General features: G+C 33.7%; 1 protein-coding gene across 3 annotated transcripts in view; it reads left to right on the plus strand.

The window, feature by feature from the left end:
- Positions 1-14,880, plus strand: part of GALNT13 (polypeptide N-acetylgalactosaminyltransferase 13) — an 800,956-nt gene that overhangs the window by 433,064 nt on the left and 353,012 nt on the right. For all 3 annotated transcript variants that reach the window (XM_072612002.1, XM_072612001.1, XM_072612003.1), the window contains one exon: positions 14,490-14,656. In XM_072612002.1, coding sequence (XP_072468103.1) covers positions 14,490-14,656 — 167 coding nt within the window. The remainder of the gene's footprint in view (positions 1-14,489; positions 14,657-14,880) is intronic.

Raw genomic sequence — 14,880 nt, forward strand, 5'->3', positions numbered from 1 at the left:
CAGTCTTTGGTCTATGCCCAGTTTCCACCATACTGTTATCCGGTTTTCTCAGCATCTTTTGTCTATAAGTGAGTTCTAATCCCAGAAGCTGAGTTCCTTAGGTTTATTGCTATATTGCTATAGTCAATTGGTAGATTCATTGACTACTGTGTCTTGAGTACCTAACCTATTCCACTGGTCTACTCCTCTATTTCTTAGCCAGTACCAAGAGATTTGGATGATTACTGCTTTATAATACAATTTGAGAAGTGGTAGGGATATGCCACCTTCCCTAATATTTATTTTCATTAGTTCCCTTGATATTCTGGACCTTTTGTTCTTCCAGATGATTTTTTGATAATATTTTTTCTTGTCCTAGAAAATAATTATCTGGTAATTTGATTTCTATGGCACTGAATAAGTAAATTAATTTAGGTAGGATTGTCATTTTTATTATATTACCTTGGCCTACCCACAAGAAACTGATATTTCTCCACATACTTAGATGTGACTTAATCTGTGTGAAAAGTGTTTTGTAATTTTGTTCATATATTCCTTGGGTTTGTTTTGACAGGTAGAATTCCAGATATTTTATAGAGTCTACCATAACTTTAGTTGGGATTTTGGATTTTATCTCTATGTATTGGGCTTTGTTAGTAATATAGAAAAATGCAAATGATTTATGTTTATTTTGTAACCTGCAACTTTGCCAAAGTTGTTAATATTTTAAGTAGTTTCAAACTTGATTGTCTGGGATTCTTTAAATATATCATCTTATCATCTGCAAAGAGTGATAACTTAGTTTCTTCTTTGCCTATTATAATTCCTTCAATTTCGCTTTCTTCTCTTATTGCTAATGCTAACATTTCTTGTACCATATTCAATAACAGTGGTGATAATGGACATCCTTGTTTCACCCTTGATCTTATTTGAAATGTATCTAGCTTATCTTCTTTGCATATAATGCTTGCTGATGGTTTTAGGTAGATACTACTTATTATTTTAAGGAAAGGTCCCTTTATTCCTATACTCTCTAGTGTTTTCAAGAAGAATGGGTGTTATATTTTGTGAAAAGCTTTTTCTGTGTCTATTGAGATATTCGTAGGATTTATGTTAGTTTTGTTGCTGATATGATCAATAGTGCTGATAGTTTTCCTAATATTGAACCAGCCATGCATTCCTGGTATAAATCCTACTTGAACATAATGTATTATTCTCATGATGAGCTGCTGTTCTCTTTTTGCTAAAATCTTATTTAAAGTTATTGCATCTATATTCGTTAGAGAAATTGGTCTATAAATGTCTTTCTCTGTTTTAGCTCTTCCTGGTTTAGGTATCAAAACGATATTTGAATTTGAGGGGACCCCTTCCCCAATTTTCCCAAATAGTCTATATAGTATTGTAATTAACTGTTCTTTAAATGTTTGAGAGAATTCACTTGTAAATCCATCTTGGCCTGGAAATTTGTTTCGTTGAGAATTCATTGATGGTTTGCTCAATTTCTTTTTCTGAGATGGGTTTATTTAAGTATTCAACTTCCTCTTCTGTTAATTGGGCAATTTATATTTTTTAAAATATTCATCCATCTCATTTAGATTGTCAAATTTATGGGCATACAGTTGGGCAAATAATTTCTAATTATTGTTTTGATTTCTTCCTTGTTAGAGGTGAGTTCACCCTTTTCATTTTTGATACTGGTAATTTGGTTTTCTTTTTTTTTTTTCAATGAATTAACCAAAAGTTTATCAATTTTATTGTCTTTTTCATAGAACCATCTCTTAGTTTAATTTATTAGTTCAACAGTTTTCTTAATTTCACTTTTATTAATCTCTCCTTTGGTTTTCAGTATTTCTAATTTGGTATTTACTTGGGAATTTTCAATTTGTTCTTTTTCTAGCTTTTTCAGCTGCATGCCCAATTCACTGGTCTCCTCTTTCTCTATTTTTTCATGTAGGTATTCAATATTCAATTATATAAAACTTCCCCTAAGAACTGCTTTTTCATATCCTATAAATTTTGATAGGTTGTCTCATTATTGTCATTCCCTTGAATGAAGTTGTTGATTGTTTCTATGAGATTATTTAATTTCCATTTAATTTTTGGTTTATCTTTCCATATCCTTTTATTACATATACTTTTTATTACATTATGATCTGAAAAGGATGAGTTGACTATCTCTGCCTTTCTGCATTGGATTGTGAGGGTTTTATGCATAGTACATGGTCAATTTTTGTATATGTAACACGTACCACTGAGAAAAAGGTATATTCTTTTCTATCCTCATTCAGTTTTCCCTAGAGATCCGTTGTATCTACCTTATCCAGAGTTTTATTCTTCTCCTTAACTTCTTTCTTCTTTATTTTGAGGTTAGATTTATCAACTTCAAAGAGGGGAGGTTGAGGTCCCGTTCTCGTATAGTCTTGTTGTCTTCTTCTTCCTGTAACTCCCTTAAATTCTCATCCAAGAATTTGGATGCTATATCAGTTGGAACATATAAGTTTAGTAATGATATTGCTTCATTATCTATGGTGCCTTTTAGAAGAATAGAATTTCCTTTCGTATCTCTTTGATTAGATGTATTTCTGCTTTTGCTTTGTCTGAGATTAGGATTGCTACCTCTGTTTTTCTTTTTCTTTTTTTTTTTTTTTTACATTAGCTGAAAGAAAATATACTCTGCTCCAGCTTTTTACCTTTACCATGTGTGTATCCCCCTATTCCACTTTTGTTTCTTGTAAATAATGTATTGTAGGATTATGGTTTTTAATCCATTCTGCTATCTGTTTCTATTTTATTGGAGAGTACACCCCATTCACATTCAGAGTTATGATTAATATCTGTGTCTTTCCCTCCATCCCTTTCCCTCCATTTATGCTTTTAGTTCTCCCTTCTCCCTTCTCCTCCACAATAGAGTTTCAATTTTTGACCTTGGCCTCCCTCAGTCTTCCCTCCCTTCTTTCAGCCCTCCTCCCTTTTACTCCCCTTTTACCTCACTATTTCTTCCTTCCCTTTTAGCCTCCTCTCCCTATTCTTTCCCCTTTTCCCTTCTACTGCCTATAGAACTAGTTAGATATCTATCCTTAACTGAGTTTGTTGTTCCTTCCTTGAACCAAGTCAGATAAGAGTAAATCTCAAATGATGCTCATCTCCCTCCTCTCTTTCTGTCTCTTCTGTGCCCCTTCCTGTGATGTAATTTACCCTTTTCTGCCTCCTCCTTTTCACATCTCCTGTTTCAATAACTTCACACCCTTAAATCTCATTTTTATCATTACATCATTTAACTTATACTCACTCCCTCTATCTATGTATATCCCTCTTATATATCACAATAAGTATATAGTTCTCAAGATTAACAAGTATCATCTTTCTTTATAGGGATGTAGACAATTTGCCCATATTGAATAATAAATTTTCCCCCCTATTTACCTTTTTATGCCTCTCTTGGGACTTAAGTTTGAATATCAAATTCTCTATTGAGCTCTGACCTTTTCATCAGGAAAACCCTTATTTCATTGAAAGTCCATCTTCTTGCCTGAAATATTATGCTCAGTGTTATTGATCCTTAGTTGTAGTCTTAGCACGTTTGCCTTACAGAATATCATATTCCAATCCTTCTGGTCTTTTAATGTAGAAGCTGGAAGGTCCTCTGTGATCCTGACTGTGACTCCTTCATATTTGAATTGTTTCTTTCTGGCTGCCTGCAGTATTTTCTCCTTCACTTGACAGTTCTGGAATTTGGCAATGATATTCCTTGGTGTTTTCATTTTGGAATCCCTTCCAGGCTCTTTTTTTCAGTATGGCTTTCTGGTATACCAATAATTTTCAGATTTTTCTCTCCTGGATCTATTTTTCCAGGTCAGTTGTTTTTCAGTGAGATATTTTACATTTTCTTCTATTGTTTCATTCCTGATATTCTGTTTGACTGATTCTTGATGTCTCATAGAGTCATTAGCTTCTATGTGCCCAATTCTAATTTGTCACAGATTATTTTCCTCAGCTAACTTTTGCATCTCCTTTTTCCATCTGTCCAGTTGCTCCTTTTAAGGTTTTATTTTCCACATATTGTGGAAACACAATCAGGATAATACAAGATCTAGTAGTTTCTACAATAAAGGATCAAAGGCCTTCGAATATGACATTTTAGAGGTCACAGCAGACAGGATTAAAACCAAGAGTCACCTACCCAGCAAAATGGAGTATAATGCTTCAAGTGGAATAATGAATATTAAATACTCAATGAAATAGAGAACCTTAAACCATTCTTGTTGAAAAGACCAGAGTTGAAAAAAAATTGACTTTCAAATGTAAGAATCAAAAGAAAGATGAAAAGTAAACAATAAAGAGAAATCATAAAGGACTTATTAAAGTTGAATTATTTACATTCCTATATGGTAAGACGATATTTGTAACTCATGAGACCTTTTTCAATATTAGGGTAGTTGGAGCAAAGATAGATAGATAGATAGATAGATAGATAGATACATACATACATACATACATACATACATACATACATACATACATACATACATACATACATAAATGGCACAGGGTGATTTGAATATGAAGGGATCATATCCAAAAAATAAAATTAAGGGATGAGAGAGGAACATATTGGGAGAAGGAGAAAGGGAGAGATAGAATGGTGTAAATTATCTCACATAAAACAGTCAAGAAAAAGGTTTCACAAAGGAGGGGAGGAGGGTGCAGGTGAGAAGAAATGAGTGAACTTATTCTCACTGGATTTGACTTAAAGAAGGAATAATATACACACTCAATTGGGTATCTTATCCTACAGGAAAGTAAGAGGGAAATGGAAGGAAGAAGTGATGATAGAAAATTTGGCAGATTGGGGGAGAGTGTAATCAGAAGCAAACACTCACGAAAAGGGGCAAGGTCAAAGGAGAAAATAGAATAAGTGGAGGGGGTGGGATAGGATGGAGGGAAATACAGTTTGTCTCTCATAACATGACTATTATGGATGTGTTCTGCATAACTACACATGTATAACCTGTATTGAATTGCTTGCCCTCTCGATGAAGGTGGATGGAGAAGGAATAAGGGAGAGAATTTGGAAATCAAAGTTTTAAAAATAAATGTTAAAACTAGTTTTTGCATGCAACTTGGAAATAAGATATACAAGCTCTGGGGTATGGAAATCTATCTTGCCCCACAAGAAAGTAAGTGGGAAGGGGAGAAGGCAGAGTGATAGAAGGGAGGGCAGACTAGGGGAAGGGATTATCAGAATGCATGCCATCTCAGGATGGGGGAGGGGAGAGATGGGGAGAAAATTTGAACTCAAAATCTTATGGAAAAGATTGCTCAAAAATAAAAATAGATTTTTTTTTTAAAAAGGAATATAGAATGAAAATAAATAAATAAATGCTTTTGCTTACTCTGAAGGACCTGCCCTTTCTTTGTATTCATTTTTGTCAGTTTACCAAAAACAAGTGCTTTATTTTATAAATGACACTTTCTGCGACTGTTTCTATATTGATGTCTTCATAATTAGTATGATTATTCTGTCAATTGTTTTTTCTACTTTTTAATTATCTCCTTATTTCTGGGATAAATTGTAATGCAATTTGGATGGAGAAACTGGCTTTTATGGAAAGTCCCTTTTTTCTTCTGTTTTAACTGACCTGATGGCTTATTAATTGTGAGCAATAAAACTTGGGGATGAACAACTGAGCAAAACATCTCAAGAAGGAAAGGAAAACAGACAAAAGTCTCACTTCTGTAAAGTTTGTGTGGTAGGCAATATTAAAAAAATAAACCATCCTAGTTTGCCAATAACCTTAATTATTGAAAGTAAACCAAAAACAAAACAAAACAAACCTCCAAAATCTGCCCCTTGCACTATGTCTCCGGGCAACTAGACAATTTTATCTCATATATTATGGACATATCTGATCCTCTCAAAGTAATTACATATCAATTGTTACAGATGGCAGAGAGTGAATGTACAAGATTTTGAATAGACTGATCTGGAGTATAATGAAGATAAAGAGTAATCCTATATATTTTTTCATTAACTAATGCAGGATATTCTTGCAGATAGGTAGTTGGCTCCCTAAAAGTGAGGAAAAATTCTGAATAAAAGTATTAACAGCACTTTATTTTTATGATACATTTACTGATGCCAGTGGAAATTTGGAGAAGTGCACATAAAAGCATTCTTAATAGTAAATGAGTTCATTATAATTTGAACAAACATAATGAATACATAATGAATATTTAAGGGTGGGTTGTATGCTATACAATAAAGCACTCAGTCTGAAAAGAACATGTGGCTACTGAAAAACTCTGGCTACTGAAAAACTGGTGCTATTTTGATAAACTTTAAAGATTCCCCTAAAGATATTTCTTATTCATTTCTTCTGTTTTCATATTCTCCCTCTCATAATAAAATCAAGGAAAAAAATTTAGCTTGTACCTCCTGCTGAAGGGTCCAAGTCTTTTTGCCAAAAGATGTAGCGAAAAGTCACTCAATATATCTGGGCAGTGGGGGACAGTGGTTTGAATTAAGAGATGCCTCATTTTGATTCTGGTTTGGCTTTTCATCTGAAAAATTAATTTAACTTTTCTGAGCCTCAGTTTCATCACAATCTTGCCTGGTTTTTATGGGAATGAGTTTCAGATAAAGTATGTTAAGTGTTTTTTTTTAATTATTAAAACTTATAGAAATATCTATTTAATACAAGTTTATTTAGTATAGGAACTCATTTATTTCTTTTGTATCATCCCCCAGTTCTTTTATAGACTGTCCTACAAAATGGCTAATGTATGTATGTCAATAGGCTTATACAATAAAAGCATCTATTAGTTTGTCACTATTAACACTTCCTTAATTTACATCGATACCATAATTCTTACTCTGAAGTAGAAATAACTTTAAATTAAATGCCCTTCCTTTTTTCTAGGAATCAATAATCACTTTAATCAAGCATATGTATCATTCACTTAGTTCAGGGAAAAAAGTCAGCACCCTGACCTTCAAAAAAAATATAGAGAAATCAAAATCAACAGATATACATCTAAAGGTCTGACATAAACAATGCATACATCATAGATCCAACTGTCTGACTATTACATATATATATAGTTATCAGAGAGGGAAGCACATCTGGATTTTCAAAGCCAGGGAACTGCTTAGCAGCTTCCCAGACTCTCATCTGGCACACCAAACTTCTTCTGAAAACAAAGTCCCAAAGTAAAACCTCACCTGCAGAGTATTTACATATTTTTTAGAATCGTAGGGCATCACAACCCCTGAGAACCAGTGCCTCTTTAGAAACTTAATAAAAAATGTTGACCTTCCTACTGAGTGGGGAAGATCCATAATCACAATAAAATAATCAACAATGCAAATAAATATACTCTTTCTAGTTAAAGAAACTTGTTTCTGTACATTACTCCTAGTAAAGACTCTTGGTTGATAAGGGCAAGATTCGATCAGAGACACTTGATTACACTGAAAGCAAAACAGCGAAAGATACTACTTTGCTTGCCATTACAATCCACTCTTCCAGCATCCTTGGCTTTATAATCTAAATGGCCATGGATTCTGGAACAATGGAAGCATTATACTTTGCAATCCCAAATCCAGGTGATTTAAGCAGGTCACACGGGCAACTTGTATATGAATAGGCTTTAACATTTCTTTAGTAAATATAACATAATTGCCACAAAATAAACACATCATGAACTTTACGTTTACTGAATACATAACATAACATCATTCTTTGGGAGTGAATCTTTGGAGAGTGAGCAACCAGTTTCTTCTACCTCAATACAAAACAAAATGACTAAGAAAAGTCCTCTTGGGAGTGTGTCCTCCCCACTCTGCCGTTGCAAGCACTCTCAGGTATAGCCACTAATGAGCTAGTCTTAACAATGTTCCAGCCCTGCTTCTAAGTCTTGATGGGTGGCTGGGCAACAAAGCCATCTGGATGGAATCTTTGGGGGTATAGGGAACTTCCCCACACACATGGCAGCTCTGTTCCATGGGTCCCAAACTGTATCAGAAAAAAAAAACACAAAAAAACATACTCAGTGCCTTGCTGTACAGTCCTCATCTTGCCCCAGGGCTGAACTCTGAGCTCCTGGGTTCCCCCTTCTCCAGCAGGAGCCCACAGCTTCCATGTCCCACCTGGGTCTCTGCTCAGGCAGCTCTCAGATCCAACTTCTGTTCCTGTTCTACTACTCACCTCTCCAAGGTGGGCACACTGCCAGTTCTACACTTTTGCTCTCACCTCACCACACAGGCGTTTCTCTGCTTCTGCTGGGTTAGTACAAAGGCAGTTTTCCACTTGGGTTCCAGAACTCCATTCCAAGGTCTTGCCACTCTCATCTGGTTTCTGAATACAATGCATTTTTAGGGCCTTCACTCCTCCAGCAGAGTCAGAAGCTTGTCTAATCCACTCCAGCCCAGGCTCTGGCCATCCCAACCTCCCAGGAGCTTCACAGAAACATAGCCACCACAACTGGGAAACAACAGACAATTATCCCAGTCCCATGAAATCCCGTACTTACTTTTTCATTTATGCAGATTCCAACCTCATCACCATAAGGTAAAAGCAAGCACCCTGACATACACAGGAGGGCCTGCTCTCATAGGTTCTTAGATCTGATTAAGGAAAGGCAATTTTTGAGGGGTCAACAATCACTGTAATCAAGCACATGTGCCATTCACTTAGTTCAGGGGAAAAAGTCAGCACTCTGAACTTCAGAGAAAATACAAAGAAATCAAAATCAACAGACATGCTTCCAAGTATCTGACATAAGCAATACATACATCATAGATGAACAGACAGATTCAACTGTCTGACCAGTACATACATACATACATAGTTAGCAGAGCAGGAAGCACCAACATATGGGTTTTCAAAACCGGGGAGGTGGTTAGAGGCTTCCCAGAGTGTCATATGACACACAAAACTTCTTCCAAAATCTAAGGCTCCAATCAGTGCCCTTTCTGATAGGGGACCTGTGCTAGTCAAAAAAGAAAAAAAAGAGCAGACACACTTTATGTCTGATAGATCTTTCTGGTTTGTTTAAAATATTCATCCACAATGCCACTGTGATGTGATGCATTAGAAGTCATGGGTTTGGAGTCAGAGAATTGTCTGTGTTACCACATAACCCTGAGGAAAAATTTACTTTCTCTGGGACTGAGCTTACTCATCTGTAAAATAAGAATATTGATTTGTTCTAAGGTCTTTTTCATATCTAAATCTTGAGAGCTAGAGTTAATGTTAATAACTCTTTAAGAAAATCTGATCTCCATGGTTTGGATTTGTCAAATTAGCAATGTTGGTTTAACAGCCCTGCTCATTCTGAAAGGCAGAATGGAAAGCACTGATAGCTAATTAGTCATATTTTTCTTTATATACCTTAAATTCCTTGAAATGGATAATCACTCAAATTGTATAGGGATATTTTTCACAATAATGTGGTTCATGATGGAGGAAGTAATTTTAAAAATATTTATTACAAGGTACATTAGAGAAGAAAATATTGTGCTCATTTGGCACCCTCACCACACCCCTCTTTTTTTTGACCTTGTCCTTATTCTATCATTTTCTTTTTAAATTAAAAGGTAACTTCAGAGGAATAGGAACAACTGTTACTATTCTAGACTTTGTGAACTTTAAAAAGTTGTTATTTTCTACAATCGGGGTAACTCACTTGCTTTTCTAAGTATCTTTTTGTCAGGGATTGTTGACCTTTTATGTCATAGATCACTTTGCCAGCTTGGTGAAGTCTTTGGACCACCTTCTCAAATTATATGTTTTAATTTTACAGTATTGCAAAGGGAATTAATTATACTGAAATAGCTATCAAAAGATACATGTATATGTGTATGTGTTTAAAGTTCATGGAAACCCTATTAAGAACACCTGTTTTAGAGCAGTTTTTCAGGTTGTAGGCAAAATCTCTTGCCCTGATTTCAATTTTAATTTTTGTTTAATAAGTAGCATCACAAACTTTTCTTTTCTCCAATATTTCATATTTAGTAATCATGTGAATTATTGTCATTCTGTTAACTTACAGAAAGTAACCAACCTTACATGTACATGTAAAAGTTTCTTTGTGAAACTTATATTTTGCAGTGATAGTTATTCTTGTTTAGCATTTCATTTATATTCATATTCATAAATGAAGAGCAGGAAGGGAACTCTTAAGTGATATAATTCCAGTTCCTTCATTAAACAGATGAGGAAAAAGATCTTGCATATTTTATGCTTTGTTAATATCATAATTAGAGTAACTTGCCTTATACAGCTCTTGAAAGGGTGAAATATACTTTACTTACATTCATATGTTCTTACAATAGCCCTGTGTAGCAGTTACTCTTTTTTTTACAGATACAGAAGTTGAGGGTCAGAGAAGTTAGGTGAAATATTTTGCATCACATAAAACAGGAAAACAAGATAAAGAATTGGTTTTCCTTAATACAACAAAAAAAGTATGTCTCTGGTCAAGATGAATGAGTAATGGCAGGGATTTGTCTGTGCTTTCTCAAAATACTATCCAATCAACTTTAAAATAACACTCCAAAAAGAATCGCGGTGCAGTAGTATCAAAATAACAAACAAAAAAAAAAACTTGGAGTGAAAGACCTGTCCAGTCCAAGACAACTTGGAAGGTCATCAGGAAAGGTCTGTCTCACTGAGTTGTGAATGGACCACAGTCTAGGTCACGACAGCAACAGGCCTGTGGACCAACTGAATCTGTGGCAGCATCACCTCAGCCCAAGAATAATAATGGATTCAGACAGCTGATCAGATGATTACAGAGATCATTTTGTTGGCACTGGGAGCAAGACTCTGGTGCATTTCCCATAAGTGGTCCTAGGTCACACCCTCAAAGTGAGAAGGAGCACTAATAGGAGGTAGGACAGAATAATTCCAGGGCAGAAAAGAGTACTTGTGGTTGCTTACAGATCTGATCACAAGCCAGTAGAGCAGTGGCCACACCTCTCCTTGTATCATACCACCTTGGAAAACCAAAAAACTTACATCCCCCCAAAAATAGTTCTGAGAAATTTCTGAAGCTTGGCACAGTGCCCCCTAATAAACAAAACTAGGAAGCAGTTTTATGAAAAAAAGATAGATAAGCCATTGGTAAAAGATTTAAAAAAGAAAGAAAAAATTATCTATAAAAGGGTGAATTCACCACCAATAAAGAGGAAATAAAGGCAGTTATTAGGAGCTATTTTGCCAATCATACACCAATAAATCTAACAGTCTGTGTAAGGGAGGATTTTTTTACAAAAATTAAATTGCTAACATTAACAGAAAATGAAATAGAATTCTTAAATAAATTTATTTTAGAACAAGAAATTGAATAAGTCATCAAGTATCTCCGTAACAACAACAACAACAAAAAACAACAAACCCAGGACCACATAGATTCAGAAGTAAATTCTACCAAATATTTAAAGAATAATTGATTCCAGCACTATGCAAACTATATGGAAAAACTGGCAAAGAAGAAATCTTACCAAATTCCTTTTAAGATACAAATAGGATGCTAATACCTAAACCAGGAAGAGTAAAAATAGAGAAAGAAAACTATAGATCAATTTCCTGAATGAATATTGATGAGATTTTTAAAAATAAAATACTAGCAAGGAGATAAAGCAATATGCTACAGTGCTCATTCACTATGATGAGGTAGGATTCATAACAGTCTTGCAGGGATGGTTCAATATTAGGAAAACTGTCAGCGTAATTGACTATAACATTAACAGAACCAATAACAAACTCATTCCTATTAAAAGCATAAGAAAACAGTAAAAAAAAGATGTTTTTCTTAAAATAATAAGTTGTATTTGTTTAAAACCTCAGCAAGCATTATCTGTAATGGGATAAGCTAGAAGACTTCCCAATAAGATCAAGGTGAAGCATGAATATATATTATCACTCAATTACTACCCTATTACTCAATATCATACATATGAAGGAAAATGCCATCTTCATCCAAAGAAAGAACTGATAAATTGAAGTATGTATAGAATGATTTTATACACACACACACACACACACACACACACACACACACACAGAGGGAGGGAGAGTCTAGTGGTGCAATCTCTAGGGTAGGGGGAAGAAAAAAAGGGAAAAAAGAAATTTACAAGATAAATTTATTATATATTGAAAAGATATAACAAGTTGTACATACTCCATTTGCAGTTTCATGTGTAATCATTTTGTTTTTCTACCATGTTGTAGAATGCTTATTTTATTGCATAAATTAAAAATTAAATCAACAAAAGATAAGTATTTTATTAGTAAAGCTAACTATAGCAATAAAAGAAAAAGAATTTAAAGATATTTGAACAGGCAATGAGGAAACAAAACTATCCTCTTTTTTTTTTGCAGATAACATGATGAGATACATAAAGCATCCTAGAGAACTGACTAAAAAAACTAGTTGAAATAGTTTTAAAACTTAGCAAATTTGCAGGATATAAATGAACCCACACAAATCATTAGCATTTATTTATATTACCACTAAAGTCAAGAAGGAAGAGACAGAGAAATTCCATTTAAAATAACTGCAAACAATATAAAATACTTGGGAGTCTACCTGCTAAGATAAAATCAAGAATAATATGAATACAATTACAAAAACTTTTTACACAAATAAAATCAGATCTAAAATGTTGGAATAATACAAGTCGTGTAGGCCACCTCAACCTAAATTGATTTGCTTGCCATTATACATACTAATCAAACAACCAAAATATTTTATAGAGATAGAAAATATAATAACAAATTTCATCTGGAAGAACAAAAGGTAAAAATATTAAGAAAACTTTTTAAAAAAAATGTGGAGGAAGGTGGCTTAGCTTTATTGAATCTCAAACTTTACTTCTCAGCAGTAATCGTCAAAAGAATTTTGTACTGACTAAGAAATAAAGTGGTGGATTAGTGGAATATATTACGTACCCATTACACAGTAGTAAATAACCATCATGATCTATAATAAATAATATATCAAAAGATCCAAGTTTTGGGGCCAATAAATCACTATTTAGCAAAAACTGCTGTGAAAAATGGAAAAGTCCTTGGTAGAAACTAGGTATAGACTAACTTCTTGCATTGAATTCCAAGACAAGATCAAAATGGGTACATAATTTAGACATAAAGGATGATATCATAAGTTTGGGGAGTATTGAATAGTTTCTCTATAAGATCTATGGATAAATGAAAATTTAGGACCAAATAGAATATAGAGTGCATAAAGTGATATAAAACATATAATTTTGATTATATCAAATCAAAAAGGTTTTTTTTTACACAGTTAATGCAACCAAGATTAGAAGGAAAGCAAAAAAGATGAGAAATAATTTGACAGTTTCTCTGATATTTCTAAAATATATAGCGAATTGAGTCAAATTTATAATACAAGTCATTCTTCAATTAATTATTGGTCAAAAATTATGAGCAGACAGTTTTCAAAGAAATCGAAGCTATTTATAATCATATTAAAAAATGCTCCAAATCACTACAGATTAAAGAAATGCAAATTAAAACAACTATGAGTTATGACCTCAGATCTAACAGATTGATTAATATAAACAACAAAAAAACAAAAGGATTTCTAATACAAAAATATTTATAGCAATTCTTTTTGTATTGACAAAGAATTGGAAATTGAGGAATGCCTGAGCAAATTATGGTTTATGATTGTGATAGAATACTCTTGTATTCTATATTATGAACATGATGCTTTTAGAAAAAAAGCCTGGAAAGACTTACATGAACTGATTCAAAATGAAGTGAGCAGAACCAGAACAAAATTTTACAGGATTGTTTGATGATCAAATGTGAATGATTTAGCTATTCTCAGCAGTACAATGATCTAAAATGATTCTGAAGGAATTACGATTAAAAATTTTGTCTGCCTCCAGAGAAAAGCTTGATGAAGTTTGAATGCAGATAAAGCATATTTTTCTTTTTATTTTCTTTCTTTCTTTTTCTTGGCGTTTTTGTTGAAGTAGTCTGTGTTTTCTTTCACATAAGGCTAGTGTGGAAATGTTTTAGAATGACTCTATAACCTATGTTAAATTCCTTGACTTCTCAATGTTTTTTGCGGGGAGGGAGTGCTGGTGAATTTGGAAGAGAACTTGGAGCTCAAAATTTTGAAAAATAAATTTTACAAATAGTTTTTACATGTAATAGTAAAAATCAAAATATAAAGAAATCTGTTTAAAATAATATCTTTGCCTCTATTCTGGAATAAACAAAATATTCAGTAGAGAAGCATTAGAAGCATTCCTACTAAGAGTTATAAATGTCCACTTTTATCACATTTATTAGACATGATATTAAATATTATAACTACTCCATTAAGCTAACTTCCTGAAATAGAACTCAAGCCTGTTTTCTTGACTCTAAAGTGTGGCAAAATCTACTACAAAATGCTGTCTATCAATATATTAAATGCAGTTTTCAAGAAGTTAAACTCACGGTTTTGTTTTTTTTTTTCCTCTTTGGCAGATGCAAGACGAAAGTCTACCCTGATGAACTTCCAAACACCAGTGTGGTCATAGTGTTTCATAACGAAGCCTGGAGTACACTTCTCAGAACTGTTTACAGTGTGATCAATCGGTCCCCACACTATCTACTCTCTGAAATCATCTTGGTAGATGATGCTAGTGAAAGAGGTATGAACATTTTTTTGGTATATTTTGTGTTCCCTTAGAAAAGCTTTATAACCATCAGGTATGTTGTTAGAGAATTGTTTCTAATGATCTTGTATCTCTACTCACATTTACTTCTCTCCCCCTCCTCCTTATATACTTTTCCAGTTTTTAAAACCTTCTACCCTAAGTTTACCTTCCATTTATTCTCCATATATTGTTTGTACATAAATACCTCCTTTCTCACA

Source organism: Notamacropus eugenii, chromosome 5 (genome assembly GCF_028372415.1).
Source record: "Notamacropus eugenii isolate mMacEug1 chromosome 5, mMacEug1.pri_v2, whole genome shotgun sequence".
Taxonomy (NCBI): Eukaryota; Metazoa; Chordata; class Mammalia; order Diprotodontia; family Macropodidae; genus Notamacropus; species Notamacropus eugenii.